We start from the raw sequence: 20,683 nt of genomic DNA, 5'->3' as shown, positions 1-20,683 counted from the left end.
TGAAGTTCTGAACTCTTCATCAGACTAAGTGGTACCAAAAAGTAAAAGGGTAGTCTTCTTCACATCCCCCCCCCCCTTTGGTATGAAGTGTTTTGGACAACTCAAAAGCTTGCATATTTTTCTTTATCCTATAAATAAAGGTGTTTTATGCCATAACTGTAAATTTTGCTCTCCTCCTCCTCCTCCTCCTGAACTAACTATCTTTGTGGATTCTTCTTTTAAAAAAAATAGTACAACTGCTGACAGACGCACCAATATTCAGCTCACATGCCAGAAATCCATGTTTTAGGGTACCCCTGGGATTACATTATCTGAATGAGTGAAAGCCTTTGGTGATTCACTGTACAACTGTTTTCAGAACCTAAAGAAAAATGCTGCAACAGAAAGGTTTGCTTTACCCACGTTGCTCTTACCTTATATATATTTTAAAACACAAAGAGATTGTAAATGGAGTGCCTGTAGACTCATGCTCTCAGTCTAGTCGGGGACAGAGACAAGCTTTTATTCTTGTTTCAACTATATCTCCTCATGCAGCACTTTATTCTGTCCTAAACAAGACAGAAATACAGCTTGTTTCTTCCTGCACAGTCCTGCTCCTTCATCTATCTGTCTTCATTCTGGGCTCCCTTTTTCTTGGTAATAATAAGTCAGAGGTGTAAAAACATTTTTTCTACTGGGATCTCTTTCCACCATTGAGGAAGGTGAAGCGAACAGTAGGAGGGTCCACTCACATTTATGTCTTCCTCTGGACTGAAACAGACAGAACTTTGAGCACTGGATTTGGGTCACAGCAACCGCCCTGACCTGGCATTTTTCCAGTGCAAAAGATGCGGCAAAATGCCACTCCTTTTTGTGCTTTTTGGTGCTCCTACATAGCTGCAAATTTAGAAATTAGTACTATAATTTAAAGGGAAATAAACATCTCGCTAAAATGGGAGAAAATGCAACCAGATGACTTGTGTAATAGTTAAGCTCATACTATTTTTCAGGAGATGGGCATCTTCAGGCTCCTTTGTGTTCCCTGTTTCTCAGTTCTTTATCTGTAAATCTGTAAGATTGGGAAAGTCTTTCAAACAGAGTAGTGATATGCCCACCCTTGTAAGAGAAAGTAAAAGAATTTTACAGAAAGCACAGGTAGCCTCCTACAGAGTACAACAGGAAATAGACAGCTGTACAAATCCACCTGTACCCACAAATGTCATTTGACTGTTCATTTCCATATCATGCTACATTTAAAGGTTTAGAAGTAGGAACCCTGGACATGCCTGGGACAGAAAGATCCCAAGGTTGTCTGCGGTTATTTTAAAAACAGAAAATAAACACTGATTTCAGTCCCAAAATTCCTGACCTTACAATTCTTTTAGGAAGAGCTGAGTAGCAACAATTTCCTGGCATGATCACTGTTAAAATGATGGCTCTTTGCCTATTGAAGGATATTGGTGGAATCTGAATATGTCCAGACTACAGACACACACACACACACATTCTGCAGGTTATTCATCAAAGTATCAGAAAACAATAAACTGGATGGGTTTGCTCATATTAGTCATTTATTCAACATACACTGATCTAACCTCCTTTTCTCTTCAACCCCCAACCCTAGCCATAGATAAAACAAACTTAATTTTCGACACGTATTGGCTAGGATAGATTTTCATTATCTTTCTTTCTTTTTTGCATTTTGAATTTTTAAACAAATATTTTTCAAGAACATGTTATTTTAAGAGTCACAGATAATAAAATCTACCCCAAAGCCCACTTTGATTTGTTATTACAAATCCAGTTCCAGTATGACAGAAGTGCTAATTATTTGTAAAAGTGAATATACACACAGGTACTCTCTCTACCTAGCTATGAATGTGAATTACATGCTTCCCCAGGTGCACAATAATTGTTTTTTGATTGGTTTAGAAAGACATATTGTGAACACTGAATGCAGACATAAAGGTTCTGTGCTCAACAATGATTAAAAGAAAGATGATCACAGAGTTGGAAGGAATTCCAAGGACCATCTAACGCAACTCTGTGCCAGTGCAGGAATCCATAAGTAAACCACTCCAAGAGGGGGCCATCTAACCTCTGTTTAAAAACTTCCCATGAACAAGATTAATAACTATTGCTTTATTGCACACAAAAGACACCCAAAGTGGCTCATTTATATCTGCCAATGGATGACTTCTAATTGTCATTTACCTGTGCTGGATACTGTACCGAACAAGACTGCATGACATACCATGAGCAGCTGCAACAGCAACACCAACAGAAGCAACATGTGTTGTTGGGCCTTTGGTTTCCAGGTGCTTCAGACACAGCAGATGTTTCTTCATTTTGGGACTGCTGCCTTTTTCTCATTTCAGCTGCTTCAGTGCCCTGGTGGCTACAAATAAACAGACATAAAGAGAAAAATAAAGGAAACACAACAGTGTTAGCTGCAAAATGGCTTTGAGTCACTTTCAACCCCAAGCCACAAACCACAAACACATTGCCATAAGTAAAGAGGAGACTTGATGGTGTGTGCACATGCACATGCACGCATGCACACACACATGAGACCTCAGAATACTGGCCGGGGGAGCAGGACTGACAAGCAACACTGATTCCTTCCCCCTGTAAAAGTACTTTTGTTAGCAATGCAGGGAGAGACTTTTTTACCTTCTATAATGGTTTGAAAACATGAAGGCAGTAAGACTGGACTTTCATAGAATTGCAGAGTTGACCAACAAGTCCAACCCCCTACCCAGTACAGGAAATCCATCAAGATCGAGGCTGCACATGATGGGGTTTAAAAACCTAGAAGACTTCTATAGTTTCTCTTTTGTTATATTATTTTGATTAAGAAGCTTTTTTTGGTTATCCCTCAGAATTGATATGCCTCTCACAGTTTGTACAGCACATTAAGATGTCAATGGCAATGTGACTATCACAGCTTTTCTATTCTCTCTAAAGTGAAATGAAAGCATTGATGAAACACAAAATTATTCCCTGTTCACAATAAACGGAGAATTCTATTTTGTTGTTGTTGTTGTTAACTGCCCTCAAGTCCCCAACTCATGGCAACTCTGTGAAAAAGACATCTCCAAACCTCCCTATCCTGTGATCTCCCTAATTGACTCTCACCATCTGCCATGCGGTCCTCCTCCTCTTTCTACTTCTCTCTACCTTTCCTAGCATTATAGTCTTTTCCCATGAGTCATGCCTTCTCATGCTGTGCCCAAAGTATGACAGCTTCAGTTTAATCATCTTGGCTTTCAGGGAAATTTTAAGCTTGATCTATCCAAGGACCTACTCATACAGTCGGCCCGCAGTCAACATGTCAATGCCCATGATGGATTCTAACAGATCCTTGGTAGCATTATTGGTATTGATATTAAAGGTAGAAAATTACATTTGTCTAGGCCTAGTAGACTTCAGTATAAAGATGAAAGCTTAAATTAAGATGGATGGTTGACAAGATTTAATGCCCTCCAATGTTTCATTGATGAAAACTGGGACACGTGCCCAAGCAACATCAGTGTGGGCATGATGGCAAAGATTAAAAATGAAGAACAACATACAAGCTATGAGAGACTGGAGAAATTTTGTTTTGCCTGAACCTATTGGGAAGGGAAGACTTTGCACCCTCCTCTCCTCTCTTTTGTGCTGAGTTAACACAGTGAAAAACACTTTTGCATTTTTAATTCAGTCTAAAGCAATTGGAGTAGGCTGAAGACAAAGGAGGAACTAATGTACATAATGTGCACATTGTCACAAAAAACAAGTCCTATGGCATTAAACAAGATTGACACCTAAGTAATCACACATATGATTCCTGCCTCAGATGTGTAAGGTCTAAGACAAAGGTCAGCTACTTACTTAAATGTATTAATACTTAAAACTACTAAGTGCCTCTGTTGAGCAGAGAAACTCAAGCCTCATATCATTTATTCCGACAACCCCTGCTGTTAACTTGCAGTAAATACTTTTATGTCATTCTTGCTTAGAGAAGCAATCATTCAGCTGAACCACTGGTGGACACCACTAAATAGAAGCAAACCAGAGAAAAGTATTTTTTATTCATTGGCCAAGAGAGGGCCCTGTGGTCTTTCATAATTAAGCAACAAACTATCCCATGAGGGTTGCTTCACAGCAACCTGTGTAAGGCTGTGAAGTGCAGCAGAAACTTGCTGCCATATTTAGGATGAATTACTAGCATCCACACGCTACCCATAGAAGTAATCAACAGGAAAAAAATACCACTGTGTTTATGGGACAATGCCTTGGGATGGAACTTAGGACTCTTTCACATTGTGTAATTATAGCAGTTTTCCAGCACTTTAACTGGCATGGATACATCTTATTGAATGCTGGGGCTTGCCATTTTTGTGAGGCATGTAGAATTCTCTGGCAGCCAGTCTCATGTCTCACCAAACTACAGATCCTAGAATGCTACAGGATGCAGCCATGGCAGTAAAAGTGATATCAAAGTGCCATCATTGTGCAATGTGACAAAGACCATGAAGTCTCTTCCCCTTTTAACACATTATACACCCACTCTCTGTCTTTCTGATAAACATGGGAAGACTTGGAAAATATAAAAAGACTATGGCTGAAGGGTCCAGTTCCTGGATTACTTAACTGGATTACCCCACCAATTAGAATATAAGTCTGGGAATGGACTCTGCTTTATATTCACTTCATTATGACTTCAGGGTGAGTGATAAGATTCTGTCTACAAAATGTGCCTTTGTGTTGTATCTATGCACAGGAAGCCACATCTTTTCTTCTTCACTGATTGGCACAGTGGTTACAGTTGCTTATTGCATTAGAGCATTCCTGCTCCTCCAAAGATCTCAACACAATCTAACAGTGCAATCCTATGGATACATACCTAGAAGCAAGTCCCAATATTTTAAATGGGGCTTGCTCTCAGATATTTACAGGCTAAATTACCATTCAATATACTTCATTTCTAACTGTTTAATATACTTTATTTATACTGTTTAATTATCATTGGTTAACAGTGCAAGGTATTCCAGAGTTAACAAAGTAGATGTATGCATTACTTCTCTAACAACAAAAACAAAAAGTACCAAAAGCAGAAACAGCACAGAAAAAATAAGGAAATGTTCCTTAAAAACTTAAAAAGCAGTTCAGCAAGTTTCAGCAAAATTATTATCTAAAATTAGCAATATGAACATATCAAATGAAACAACCAAATCTTATGTAAGTAAACAAAAACATTTGGAATATTCAGAAACCACTTCAAGGCATCTTCCAAAATGTATCCAGGGATGGTTTTTACTTTTACCAGTCTCCACTTTTATTATGACTTCCATGTTGGTGGCCAAGCTTACAGCTTTATGCTTATTTGTTGGTTGTTGTATTTCTTTCTTTCTTTCTTTCTTTCTTTCATTCTTTTTTTAAAAGAACAAACATTCCCTTAGGTCTCTGGTGAGGCAGGCTTATTATCTCTTCTTCATTTCCCTCTGTTTTGCTATTCACACAAGCTCAGTAAGAGATTCTGGACCCAGCTGCTGTTTATCTTGCCTGTTATAGGCAGGCATATGCCACTATAGTAGGATTACTGAGAGGAAAATCCCATTCTTTCCTAGCTCAAACTTTACTGCATTGTTTACCAGAGACACGCTGCTGCTACTTTATTCTGAAAATTTTTCCAGCCCTCTTCATCCTCCTCCCAAATAGGGTTGTCATATCCCGCCGGGGGGCGGGACAATCCCGGTTTGGGCAGTGCCGTCCCGGTCCCGGTCCGGTTTGGCGCCCAAACCGGGACGGCCCCGCCCACCGCGGCCACCTCAGCCCCCACGGCGGCTCCAAGGCCTTGCTGAGGCCTGGGAGGGCTCTCCGCGGTTGGAGCTCCAGCCGCGGAGACGCTCCCTCCCGGGCCCCAGCGAAGCCTTGGAGGCGGCTCCGCGGTCGGAGCTCCGGCCGCGGGGTCCTCCAAGGCCTCTGCGAGGCCAGGGAAGAGGAGGAGGAGGCTGCTTCCCACTGCGGCGATCGCCACGATGAGGAGCGCCCCCCACCTCTTTCCCGGCCTGGGAGCCGGCCGAGGCTTCCTCCCAGACCCGGGAGGAGGAGGGGGAGGACATGGTTTAAAAATGTAGGATCTTTTTTTTAAATTTCCTAGCCAGGAAATTATAAAAAAGTCCTACATTTTCAAACCTTGTCCTACATTTGTCCCGGTTTGGAGGTCCTCAATTATGGCAACCCTACTCCCAAAGCTGATGCTACTAAAAGAAGTATTCAGATAGAGCCAAGGAAGAAAATGGGACTGGATGGGTATAAAAGAACTTTGTAAAAAGGAGTTTCTTTGTCAGAGGCTTTAACCATGGTATGCCTGTACATATATTAGTTACATTTATATTCTGTCTTTCTTTTCAAGGTGTTGTACATAGCATTTCTTCACTGGGTCCTCACACAATCTTGTAAATTAGATCAGGCTGAATGTGAGGCAGAGTCAAGGTTAGCAAGTGAGGTCCATGTCACAGAGGAACTTGACTTTGGATGCCCCAAGTTTCAGTCCAGTCTTCTAACCACTACACCATGTACATGTTGAGTAATTCTGAAGCATCCTTTGGGCTTGAGTGATGACACTTCCCTTTTAAACCAATCCAGCTTCGTCTTCTGTCATTTAGATTTTTTAAAACAAGTTTCTTAAAAAAATGTTTTGCCAAGACTGTGATAGGTGGGGGGAATAAATGTTTCTCATCCTTAGCCAAGTCCCCCCCCCCCCAAAAAAAACCCCACAGACCATTCTCTTTACTTCATCACACTGTGCAATCCATGACCAATTCAAGCCTTGGCTGATAATGTAAAATGTAATGACTGCTTCAGATTGAGTGTGTGTGTGTGTGTATTCCAAAATCAAAACTAGTGGGGAATGGAATTTTTACAGTGGAAAATATTCTAGGAGGAATGCATTTTCTCTGGGGGCTGGGTGTAGGAGGGCAAGGGGAAAACTCACTCTTGAAAGGGATTCAGATGTGAATGAGTACTTGCTTATGTCTATCCCAAATCTATTTTAAATCAATTTCTATGGGTAATCCTGACAGCTTTTTAGAAATGTGGACGTGTTTTTATTTTTTGCTCTTCTGCAAAACATATTACATGTTTAGAAATGTATGGAATTTCAGATGCACGTTGCATTGAGGTCTGTGTTTGCTTCAAGTAAGTGAAGACTGAAAACTCAGAACTGTTTATTACACTGGTGGATTCTGGGATGTTTGGTCACAGAACCTAACTTTTCCAAGTTCTGGGAATATTTGTATAATTAATGTTGGGTGGTACAAATTCCTCACTCCCTACTTCCTATCTGTTATGTTTTTTGAGATGTGGTGAATTGAACTGTGCAGAGTTCAGAAGGCAGTCATGTTATGGATATATATAAAATCATTATGATATTCTAGAGTAAGTAGAGTCTAGAATCTCTCCCCTGAGGCCCAACAACAACAGCATCCCAGGGTCCAGCATAGTCCACCAGTGCTGATGTTTGACCCAAACCCTCCTTACTGGGCCTCTAGTTTGGCAAGATTCTATTTTACATTCTCCTATATTTAGCAGAGTGACAGTAAATTGGACACTCCAAGGCATTATGAAGGATTAAAATGGCAGTTTCCAGGGAGTGCTACAGCTGCCACAACCACTGCCAGGGAATAATAGAATCATAGAATCACAGAATTGGAAGAGACCACAAGGGCCATCCAGTCCAACCCCCTGCCATGTAGGAACTCTCAGTCAAAGCATCCCCAACAGATGGCCATCCAGCCTCTGCTTAAAGACCTCCAAGGAGGGAGACTCCACTACACTGTCGAACAGCCCTTACTGTCAGGAAGTTCTTCCTAATGTTGAGGTGGAATCTCTTTTCCTGGAGCTTGCATCCATTGCTCCGGGTCCTAGTCTCTGGAGTAGCAGAAAACAAGTCAGCTCCCTCCTCAGTATGACATTCCTTCAAGTATTTAAACAGGGCTATCATATCACCTCTTAACCTGCTCTTCTCCAGGCTAAACATCCCCAGCTTCTTAAGTCGTTCCTCATAGAACATGGTTTCCAGACTTTTCACCATTTTAGTCACCCTCCTTTGGACACGCTCCAGTTTCTCAACGTCCTTTTTAAATTGTGGTGCCCAGAACTGGACACAATATTCCAGGTGGGCCTGACCAGAACAGAATAGAGTGGCTCTATTACTTCCCTTGATCTAGACACTATACTTCTATTGATGCAGCCTAAAATCACATTGGCCTCGTTACCTGCCACATCGCACTGTTGACTCATGTTCAATTTGTGGTCTACTTGGACTCCCAGATCCCTTTCAAACATAGTCTCATTCAGCCAGGTGTCACCCATCCTATATCTGTGCATTTCATTTTTGTGCCCTAAGTGCAGTACCTTACATTTCTCCCTGCTGAAGTTCATTTTGTTAGCTGTGGCCCAACTTTCTAGTTTATTCAGGTCATTTTGAATTTTGATCCTGTCCTCTGGGGTATTAGCTACTCCTCCTAGTTTGGTGTCATCTGCAAATTTGATAAGTATGCCCCAACAATTCTGTCATCCAAGTCATTGATAAAGATATTGAATAACACTGGGCCCAGGACAGAGCCCTGTGGGACTCCACTGGTCACTTCTCTCCAGGATGAAAAAGAGCCATTGTTGAGCACCCTTTGGCTTTGGTCAGTAAACCAGTTACAAATCCATGTAACAGTTATGTTGTCTAGCCCACATTTCACTAGCTTGTTTGCAAGAATATCATCGGGAACCCTGTCAACAGCCTTACTGAAATCAAGATATATTATATCCAAAGCATTCCCTTCATCTAACAAGCTAGTAATTTTATCAAAAAAAGAGATTAGATTTGTCTGGCATGACTTCTTTCTCTGAAACCCGTGTTGTCTTTTTGTGATTATGGCATTGCTTTCTAGATGTTCACAGACTCTCTGTTTAATGATCTGCTCTAGAATCTTTCCTGGTATAGATGTCAGACTAACTGGACAATAATTGTTGGGATCCTCTTTTTCCCCTTTTTGAAGATGGGGACAATGTTTGCCCTCCTCCAGTCTGCTGGGACTTTTCATGTTCTCCAGGAGTTCTCAAATATTATTGTCAATGGCTCTGATATTACTTTTGCCAGTTCTTTTAATACCCTTGGATGTAGTTCATCTGGTCCGGGAGATTTATATTTGTTTAGATTAACCAGATATTCCTGTACTATCTCTTTACTTATTCTGTGCTGAAATTCCCCAATTTTGTCCTCCACTCCATTATCCTTAGGTTGAGCACCCTTTTCCTTTTCTGAGAAGACTGAGGCAAAAAAAGTGTTGAGCAATTCTGCCTTTTCTCTGTCTCCTGTTAGCATTTTGCCATCTTCTCCACGCAGTGACCCTACCATTTCCTTCTTCTTACTTTTGCTGTGGACATATCCATAAAAGCCTTTTTTATTGTTTTTAACCTCTCTAGCAAGCCTGAGTTCATTCTGCGCTTTAGCTTTTCTGACTTTACCCCTACACATGCTCGCTATTTGTTTGAACTCCTCTTTGGTGATTTCCCCATTTTTCCATTTCTTATATATGTTCCGTTTAAAACTTAGCTCAGCTGAAATCTCCTTAGTCATCCATCCTGGTTTCTTGAGACATCTCCCATTTTTCTTCCTCATTGGAACTGTTTGAAATTGTGCCTTCAGTATCTCTCCTTTGAGAAACTGCCATCCGTCTTGAACTCCCTTCTGTTTTAGTATTCCTGATCATGGGATCACCCCCAGTATTTCTCTAAGTTTACTAAAATCAGCTTTCCTAAAGCCTAGAATGCGTGTCTGACTATGCCTGGCTTCTCCTTTCCATTGTATAACAAACTCCAGAAGTGCATGATCACAACCACCTAAGGATCCCACCACTTGCACTCCATTAACTAGGTCATCCTTGTTGGTTAGGATCAGATCCAAAATAGGTGATCCCCTTGTTGCCTCTTCCACCTTTTGGACAATGAAAGGCAAGTGAGGAATTTGCTAGACCTTGAGGATTTGGCTCAGTTTGACTTCCAGCAAACATCAGGATAGCTGGAGTCACCCATCACTGCTACATCTCTCTTTTCTGAATGTGTGGTCATCTGTTCTAGAAATACATCATCCAATCAGTCTGACTTGGGGGTCTGTAGTAGACTCCCACAATAACGTCCTTGTTGTTTCCCTCCCTTTTAATTTTTATCCAGATGCTCTCCACCTGGCTTCCAGTATTGACATCCTGGATCTCTTCACTGGTGTAAATGTCCCTGACTATAAGGCTATTTCTCCTCCTTTCCTGTTTGGCCTATTTCTCTTGAAAAGTTTATACACCTGTATTCCTACATTCCAATCATGAGACTCATCCCATCAGGTTTCAGTAATGCCTATTATATCATATTTGTTTTGTTGTACTAGGAGTTCGAGTTCATCTTGCTTGTTTCCCATGCTCTGTGCATTAGTGTAGAGACATCGAAGACCATGTGTCCCCTTGACTTGCTGCCTATGAAAGTTTTTTTGCCTCCCACTTTTAGGTCCTTGCTCTGTTTGTCTTGTTCCCTCTATGATAGTTTGCCTATTTTCTCCAGCCTTTTTGCCTTCCAGAATACTGCCTCCCTCCCCCACATAACTCAGTTTAAATCCCTCCTGATCGAATTTTTGAGACTATCAAAGGATACTCAACAACATAAGATGGAGTGGACCAAAGAGCATGTACCCAATACACCCTCAAAGCTGGAGCTAGACATAGCCCCAAATCATTCTGTTGTTGTTTTTTCTGATTCATTCTGTGCTGCAGACACATACTCTCCCACATCCTACAGATGAAAACAGGACATATGTGGTTAAGCACCATCAGAGTGTGTGTTATTAATGAGGAAGAACAAACATGCTAGAAGAGGCTGCAGCAGTGTGGTTTTGCCTGAACCCAGTAGGAAAGGCAAGGTTATGTCCCCTCCTCCCCTCCCCATCCTTCACATTTGTACTTTGAACTCACTTTGCAGCAATTGGAGCAAGCTGAGTAAAAAAGGAGAAAATGTGAGCAAGAAAATGAAACTGGGAATATTAAAAGCAGCTGAAAAAATGGAATGAGAGAGTATTAACTGATACAGTCCCTGCCAAATTGAGACAGTTGGGCTGTGTGTGTGTGTGACTCCCCACATCTGAGGAAAATACATTCCTAGACTTACCATGGATAGTAAAAATTGTGAATAATACTGAACCCTATATTTTCTGCAGATGTTGACCATAGATTTGCACTAGAGGACCTCCAGATGACTAGAGACATTTTTTTAATGCAGGTATGTGAAACTGTGGGTACCAGTCCCATGAATATGGGGGTCATACTCTTTGTGTGTATACACCTATGCATATTCCCATATACTTCTCACTTACCATGCCCAAAATTTCATTTACAATGTCTGACAAATTCAGCTTCAAGTCTACTAGCTATTCTCCCTGCCCCAGAAAACAATTTGAATTTTGAAATGAGGGCCACAAATAAAAAGAACCCCTTGATTTTGCATTCCTTTGAAGCTAATGAAGGAGTACAGAATTTGCTGTCATTATCTATTGCATAGATGTTTCCTATCTCTTCATGTTCAAAGCTTTTAGGGGAAAAATCAAAGGGAAGCACACCTATCACAGTTCCAGAGACTGCTCTGGGTAACCCACATGCACAATGTTTTAAATATATTTCTGGTTGTACATTTTATTATCAGAGCTTGGAAAACTTACCTTTAAAAGTGAGAACTCCCAGACTCTGTGAGTGCAATAAAGACAACTTTCCCTGACCTGAACATTAACAAATGAGGGTAGGCTACTCAGATTTCTTTCTGATGAGAACCAATGGCCCAGACATACTACAGAATTATAGCACTATGATTCCACTTTAACTGCGATAATTCCATCCTCTGGGATCCTGGGACATCCAATGCACTCCAATGCATCACAAACTACAAACCTCAGGACTCTGTAGGATGGAAGCCTGGCAGTTAAAGTGAATTAATAGCACTATAACTGTGTAATGTGAATGTGCCCCTGGTGCTATTACCAATATTTACTACACAGAAAAATGACAGACACAACAGATGAGTCCATGCTTGCTTTCCTTGTTTCCTCCCCTTGTGTGCTCACTTCACTACCTTGGTATTGGATTTCTTTAACCTAGAGTCTCCTGATAACACCCAAACTGGAAACCATGGTTTGGTCTTACTAACTAGGTTATTGAACCAGAACCATATTAAAATCATATAGACTCCTGTATAAATGAATGGATATGCAATATTTGTGAGCCAGCCTAGTGTAGTGGTTTGAGTGTTGGAGTACAACTGTGGAGACCAGGGTTCAAATCCCTGCTTGGCTATGGAAATGCACTGAGTGATCTTGGACAAATCACACTCTCAGCCTCAGAGGAAGGCAAAAGCAATCCCCCTGAAAAAATCCTGCCAAGAGGATACTGTGATAGGATTGCCTTAGTGTCAACGTAAGTTGGAAACACCTTGTAAGCACACAACAACAACATGCAATATTGTTGGCGAATAGGTTGAAAACAATATTGTCAGATTGGATTAATCAGGATCAAAACGGTTTTCTTCCAAATAGAAAGATTAAGGATAATATTAGGAATATAATCAATTTGGTTGAGATTCATGAAAAGAAAATTGCAAAGAAATTGGCTATGTTTTTCATCGATGCGGAGAAGGCCTTTGATAAAGTGTATTGGAAATTCATGGTTGGGGTAATAAAAGTTTTAAATCTAGGAGATGACTTTATTAAAATGATTGGAACAATTTACAGGAAACAAGAAACAAGGATTATAGTGAATGAAGCAAAATCGAAAGTTTGTCCAATACACAATGGAGTAAGACAGGGATGTCCCCTGTCACCCCTGCTGTTCCTTTGGTTTTAGAACCCCTCTTAATAAATATTCGAGCGAATCAACTAATTGAGGGGTACAAAAGTAAAGGGGAAGAGTATAAACTACGAGTGTTCGCCGATGATCTGGTCCTAACAATAGCAAATCCCTTAGAGTGTTGTGATCAATTGCTCAAAACTTTAAAGAAATTTGGCAAAGTGGCAGGTTACCAAACAAATACAGATAAAACAAAAATTCTGGCTATGAACTTATCAGAAGAGGAAAAAAAGGAGCTAGAACAAAAAACAGGATTTAAGATAGAAAAGAAAATTAAATATTTAGGGTGTATATTAACTACAAAAAATTTGGATTTGTTTAGGAATAACTACGAGAAAACGTGGGACCTGATCAAAAAAGACTTGCAAAGATGGGGGAAACTAAACTTATCATGGATGGGGAGGATTGCCACAATTAAGATGGCGGTTCTCCCTAAAATGATGTTCCTATTTCAGACACTACCAATAATAATGAACGACAAGCCCTTTATGAAATGGGAAAAAGACCTGAACAATTTTATCTGGAGTAATAGGAGATCAAGAGTCAAGGCTAAAACATTGCAGGATACCGTGGACAAAGGGGGTTTAGCATTACCGAATTTTAGATGGTATTATTACGCGGGGGTGTTGGACTGGTTGATAGACTGGATAAAACTAGATAACAATAGAGTGCTTAGTTTGGAAAAAACTGACCTCAAATTTGGACTGCATGGTTATCTGATATATGACAAAATTAAAATTGACAGAAACTTTAATGACCATATTATAAGGAAATCATTGAACAGGATTTGGATGAGATATAAAAAAAGATGGTGCCCACTGATCCCAATATGGACATCTCCAAATGAGGCTTTCTATAATAGAGTTGAATTAAAACAGAAGGAATTGGCTACATATGGGGACCTAATAAAGATTGTAGAAGGAGATAGAATTATGAAAACACAAGTAGAGTTAGAGAAGGAAGGATACAAGTGTGATTGGTTTTCTTACAGACAACTAAAAGAAAGATATCTAATGGATACCAAAATGATAGGTTTAGGCCCAGTGGATAAACAATTCGAAAAGATCATTATAAACCCAAATAAAAGAATTTCAAAGTTGTATGATATGATTAGGAATGTGGAATTGGAGTCGGAAGGTATTAAAGATTATATGATTAAGTGGGCCAAAGGTTTGAAGAAAACAATTGACTTAGAATGTTGGGAGAAGGTATGGACAAGAAAAATGAAAATATCACCTAGTGTAGAAATTAAGGAAGCTATTTATAAGTCTTTGGTAAGATGGTATTTCACACCATATAAACTATCAAAAATGTATAAGGAAAGCAATGTGCGCTGGAAATGTAAAACGCAGGTAGGTACATACCTCCACTGTTGGTGGTACTGCCCTAAAGTTAATAAATTTTGGCTACAGGTACATAATGAAATAAGGAAAATGTTAGGGATTAAAGAAAGACCAGAACCTACAATGTACCTTCTTAACATGACAGACACTCTGAAGGAAGTTTTTGAAAAAGAAAAGCGAATGCTTTATTTATCGGTGGCGGCAAGATCAGTGACTGCACGAAAATGGAAATTAGAAGAAGTTCCCTCAATAGAAGACTGGAAGTTAAAAATCGCGGAAATATATGAAATGGATAAATTCACAACGTTGATGGGGAAGAATACATTAGATGATTTCTATAGAGATTGGTTCCCTTGGTTGAATTATTTACAAATAGAAGGGGAAGGTTGGAGAGGTTAAATGGAAAAGATGTTTGTGGAACTGATTAGCAGACCAGAATAATAATGAATTATTTTTGTAAGAATTTGTATTTACTTGCTGTTCTATTTGGGCGAATCTGTTTTAATTTTCAGTCTGACCTTAGATGTTATAACCTAAATTAGAGAATACAGAAGGATGATTAAGAGCTAGTTTATAGTTGAAGGGAATGGAGTTATGAACGGTAGAATACTTAGTCTGTTGGAAGTCAAGGGAGGGGTGGGTGGGGGGACGATTCTAGATATTCTATAATTATATGGACGACGAGATTTTGAGAATGTAAAATTGTTTTTATTTGATGTGAATAAAGTATTAATAAAATAAATAAACAAATAAATAAATACAATGGCATAGCAAAAAAAAGAAAAAAAGAAAAAGAAAAAGAAAAACGGCAGTAAAGGTAGTGTCGGAATTGAATATTCTAAGTGCCCAAAGTCATGGCATAAGACTTCATTACAAAGAAACCATTGACATTGCTTAATTTATACAGTGTGCCCGCATCATATGCGGGCGCGCTTTACGCGGCTTTCAGTGTATGCCAAAAGCTGCGCAGGGAGAAGGGGCAGTGCGTACCTCCGTGTGCATGAGCCCCATTCATTTAAATGGGCTCGAGCATAGGCGGTATTTGATTTACGTGGGGGAGTCCAGAACGGATCCCCCGCATAAAGCAAGGGCGCACTGTATTACAAAAGAGACTTTATCCTATCATAGTGGTAGTAACTCTGTAAGACACATATATTACATATATCCATGGAATAAGTGACTCTGTATCTACTGCTGAAACTAGACAAAAATCAGCAGGAAACTAAGCCTCAGTTCAGCTGCTACTCAAAATTACAGTAAATCCACTACATCAATTGTTGTCAGATATGTAGTTTTCATTGTTTCAATTCATCTGCTTTAATGAGTTGGATTTTGGCCCTAGTTTAGGTGTGGGAGTCATGTAGCCCTTCAAATGTTATTGGATTACAACTTTCAGCATTCATCACCATTGGCTATGTTGGCTACAATGGTAGTTGAATATCTGGCTAGATGATTCCCACAGCTAGGACCTAAATCCAAATAGTAGTTGGATTACATGTTTCTCAACACATGCAATTTGGATTGCCATGTTGTCATATTTCTACCCTAGTCTACTTCCATGCTCCAATGGTTTTCCCCAAACCTTTTCTTCAGTACCTATGGCTAAGTCAGCCTTCCTTCTTGTCCTCCTCCTCTTCTTTATAATTCAGTACCCATTTATAAACGACTAAGTCAAACTGAACTCAAGAGGGCTCTCTTCTGAGACTTGCATTTTTTTGACCTAATGTGGTGATATGCCAGGACAGATAGAACCCAGGAGAAAGAGAAACTATATTAATCATGTGACAACCCTATTCTAAGATTCCCTTCTTGTAGGGTTATAGGGTTGCCAGATCTTAGGGCCTTGCCCTGAGAGTCCAGTTTTTGTGGTCATCTCCCAGCAGATGACGGTACAAATTCTCCAGTTTTAGTGGACTCAGCTCTAGGCAAGATGAAAAGGCCCTGTGCAAATCTCCAGCACAGCTAGTACAGCAGGAGCTAGCTATAATATTCAAGGTTAATTGATCTGTTGCTGCAACTTGCAAAGACTCTCCTGGGGGCAGGGAGGTCCTAGATATTTACTTGGTTGTCTTCTTCCTTCCCTCCCAGTGGTTGTGGTCCCAGGGATTATCTTCTTCTATCCTCAGCACCCACCTTCTGGCTAGATTAGATTAAATGTTACTTATCCTATTCTCCCTTAAGTAAGTAAAATGGAATAATCCCCTCAATGAGCTGGAAACAGACCTTTTAACAATGATTTATATCTTAATTTCCAAATAGTTAAATATCTTCTCCGTGTGTGTGTGTGTGTGTGTGTGTGTGTGTGTGTTTAAATAAAAGTTGCAATTAACAGTACTTGATATAATATATAACACTTAATGGCATCACCAGGGGCTGTGCCCATGTCTCAGGATCTGGTTTGGGACAACCCTTAACTGGCAACCCTAAAAATTAGGTAGGTGGTGACCAAAGAAAGGGTCTTCTCAGTCACTGATCACTGCTTTTTAAGCCCATCACCATCTAGAAGCACCAAGTGAAGATCTTTCTCTTTATTTAGCTCTTCCAGTATCTTCCAGTTTATATCCTATTTCAGTCTGCTGCTTTTGTTATTGTTATGGGCTTACAGAATCTTGGCTGCTACATTTATTTATGAGTAAACACCCTGTGTTTTGTAGCACTTTAATTTTACATTAGCTACTCAGAGAGGCTGTGTGAAGACAGGCATATAAATTCCAAAAGAAAAGATGAGAAAAGGAAAGAGTTGTGAATAAGATGAGATTGCCTTATTGTGTCAGATCCCTCAGCTTTATGTCATTCCCATTTCAGAACTAGAAGTCTGAGATTCCTGATCTGGCATGTGAAAGAATCTTTGCTTCATCTGAGAACATTGCTGGACTGACTGCCAAGCTGCTGTGAGGTGTATTATCACACAAATTTAGATCTTCTTAAACACTAAGGGATGTGGTGGCTTAGTGGTTAAGACGCCAATTCTGATGATCAGAAGATTGGGAGGGTGGCAGTTTGAGGCCCAAGTGCTGTATCATGGGATGAACTCCCATCACTAGTCCTAGCTACTGCAACCTAGTAGTTGGAAAGCATGCAAATGCAAGTAGATAATTAGGTACCACTTCTCAGTGGTAAGGTAACAGTGTTAGGTGCAGTCATTCTGGCCACATGACTACCAGAGCAGTCCTCGGACAGCAGTGGCTTTTCAGCTTAGAAATGGAGATGAGCACCACCCCTACAGTTGGTTACGACTAGACATTCATGTCAAGGGACTACCTTTACCATTTACCTTAAGCTCTAAATGGAGGTTTTTCATCCCTTCTCTCTCTCTCTCTCTCTCTCTCTCACACACACACACACACACGCACACACACACACATGCACACACACACACATGTTGTTGTTATGTGCCTTCAAGTTGTTTCTGCCATATGGTCACCCTAAAATGAACCTATCATAGGGATTTCTTGACAAGATTTGTTCAGAGGAGGTTTGCCATTGCCTTACCTGAAGCTAAGACTGTGTGACTTGCCCAAGGTCATCCAGTAGGTTTCATGACCCAGCAGGGAATTGAACCCTGGTCTCCAGAGTTGTAGTCCAACACTCAAACAACTATACCAAGCTGGCTCTCATGTATAATCTAGTGTAATCCTACACATATCTATTCAAAAACAAGTCCCACTGAGGTTAATGGTTTTTACTCCCAGGTAAGTGGTTATTGGACTATAGCCTTAATTATTTGCATGAGTTCAATACTGAAACAGAGTAATTCCTTGGCTATTGCAGATGCCTTTAGTCCTAGTTTTGAGACAAAGTCAGGGTATAAATGATGATGATGATGATGATGATGATGATGATGATGATGATGATATACCAATTCAATGTCCCCCAAACTGTCCAGATTAAAGTGTTCCACTTTTAGAAGAAAAGGGAGCTCTCCTTCCCAGTGTGAATATGTGTGCTACCACTTTCCTTTATTAATGTTTAAGGATCCTTCAAACATGCCTTTCAGTTATCTAATCCAATGACTAACTCTGTTTCAGTTGATTGCATCAGTACTAAGTAATCTCATATTCACAAGGTATATACAGTCGTGCTTCTGTTTTTGCGGGTGATCTGCTCCACACACCCCCTCCCGAAAACAGAAATCTGCTGATATTCAAGCCCTATTGGCTTGAATAGCGGTGTGCACCCGCAGGCACCCATGGGTGCGTGTCCCATTTTAAATCCCTCCATTTGCCCCTCACGAGTAAGCGAGGGATGCAGATTCAAAGTCCGTGCAAATGGAGCTGACTGTATTAAGAAAAATCTATCTAAACTCAGAACTTCATTCTTTAAATCCTGTGGGCACACTGAAAGCATGGCGCATAAATATTATGTCTTGTCAGATCTATGCAATTCCCACTTCTCTAATCTTATCCTGAGTATTAGAAAATCTACAATCCCCTAGCTGTGTTATTATTATACAGCAAGCTACTAAAAAGTTCCTCCAATTACATATGCAGGGAAGACAGTTGAGTCGGCTTAATTTTGACAAACAGGACTCTCAAGATGAGTAGATGAGGACTTTTAGAATGTGGTCTTCAGACATTGCTGAACAAACTATGACAAGTGTGTCACCTCGCAGACTTTCCTATAAATGAGATTCATGTGATTGACAAGTCTCAGATACATATAGCCAAACAAAATACAGGTTTCAAAGCATGATCAGAGGCACTAGATTGTGATTACAGTTCTGCATAGAAATTTCAATGTTTTAAAATATAGAACAATCCAGTTAAATATGGTGGAATTCTTTATGTGCCATTAGAATAATGTAACTGTAAGAGGGGATGAATTTGGGTATTTCATTGAATAGTAGTTATTGTGGCACCTAGAACTGATGATTTACCATCTTTCATTTTCCTTCCATGTCTTGGAAATCTTATTTTCTTCTTTATTGTTTTATAGGGTTTTAGCAAGTGTTATGTCCCACACTGTACTACTCAAGCCACAGAACACGTAGCAAATATAATAAAATCCCTCTCTGCACAGCAACATTCTCTCACTTCATTTAGAAGAAATTTTTTGCCTCTTCACTACTTCTCCATTCTACTGATAAAATGCATATCTTCCCAGCTAGGTGGTTGCTGTTTTTAAAAAGGTATAAAAAGAGCAGAAATTGCAAGTATGGCTCACTAGAGCCACCCACAATGATGATATGAGAACAGTAATGTGGTCAAAATGAAAATGAAGATCTTCCCCACTATTTATTCAGCTGCCCCTTGTCATCTGAAAATAGGAATAAATTCCTTTTGGGACCCCTACAAGTTAAAGATTTCTGGCCAGCAAGTCAAAAGATTAAATTTTTACTTTACAATAATGAGCCCATTATATATAGAAGTGACAACTTTTCTACTGGCCATGGCAAAGACATGGATCAGTCATTGTCAATCAAACAAGAAGACAGAATAGAAAGGCTTAGAATCTGACAGGAAGTTGCCTTAAATGACACAGAATGAACTATGTACTCTCAAAATGTCTGGCATGTTTGTATTACTCAAAAGAAAGAAGGTTTTGGAATTTAAAGTCATATCTAATGTGACATTTCACTGTCTTGTTTATTTATCATTTTTGTATTATACCTATACTTTTTTGTGATGACATATGGTCATGTACAATAAATATTTTAAGTTATAAATAAATAGCATACTTTAGTGCAAATCATCGCTAACGAGTATTGTTCAATACAGTTCCAGTTTCAATCTCTGGTATCCCCATTTAGTGACAGAGGACTAATCTGCACTGCAGAAATAATGCAGTTTGACACCACTTTAACAGCCATGGCTCAATGCTATGGAATTATGGGATTTATACTTTTGTGAAAGATTTAGCCTTCTCTTTCTGAGAGTTCTGGTGCCACAACAAACAACAAATCCCCAAATTCCATAACGTTGAGCTATAGGAGTTAAAGCGGTGTCTAAGAACACTATTTCTAAAATGCAGATTAGGCCAGAGTCAAGGATCTTCCTGTTTGGTCTAAAGAAGTGTGCGTTTTCATGCTATAGATCCTTAGGGTTTTTTTTTTTTTAGTTTCATTCATTGTTTTCACCCCTGCGTTCACCCATTGTATTGTTTGGGGGAGGCTGTTTGTAACCATTTCTTGGATCAGCAAGGTGGCTCTTTCATCTCTACCCCCCCCCAAAAAAAAAACAAAAAAACCCAGAGGTGTAATTTGCTGAGGTGGCCCTATGGTTTGAAGGGCAATAGTTCTCTTTTCTCTTTTTTTTTAATTTTATTTTTTTATAACATGCAGTGCTACATGACGTTTTCCAACAAAATTATAATTGCATAATTACATACATATTGTGATTGCTTATATAAAGAAGTTTTCCATTTTCTTTCTTCTATGTGGTGACTTCCTTTGTTCCTCTGTTTAGGGAGTCATTATTTCTTTTATATTCTACTCCTTCTTTCTAA

General features: G+C 39.7%; 1 protein-coding gene across 2 annotated transcripts in view; it reads right to left on the bottom strand.

Moving 5' to 3' along the window:
• The window catches only part of RGS17 (regulator of G protein signaling 17), an 87,201-nt gene that overhangs the window by 36,256 nt on the left and 30,262 nt on the right, over positions 1 to 20,683 (bottom strand). For both annotated transcript variants that reach the window (XM_089530169.1, XM_089530170.1), the window contains exon 2: positions 2,234 to 2,377. In XM_089530169.1, the coding sequence (XP_089386295.1) occupies positions 2,234 to 2,352 (119 nt within the window). In that variant the 5' untranslated portion in view covers positions 2,353 to 2,377. The remainder of the gene's footprint in view (positions 1 to 2,233; positions 2,378 to 20,683) is intronic.

This window comes from Sceloporus occidentalis, unplaced genomic scaffold (genome assembly GCF_023333645.1).
Source record: "Sceloporus occidentalis isolate IW3139 unplaced genomic scaffold, rSceOcc1.0.p SCAF_6, whole genome shotgun sequence".
NCBI lineage: Eukaryota > Metazoa > Chordata > Lepidosauria > Squamata > Phrynosomatidae > Sceloporus > Sceloporus occidentalis.
This window is presented reverse-complemented; position numbering and strand designations above follow the sequence as displayed.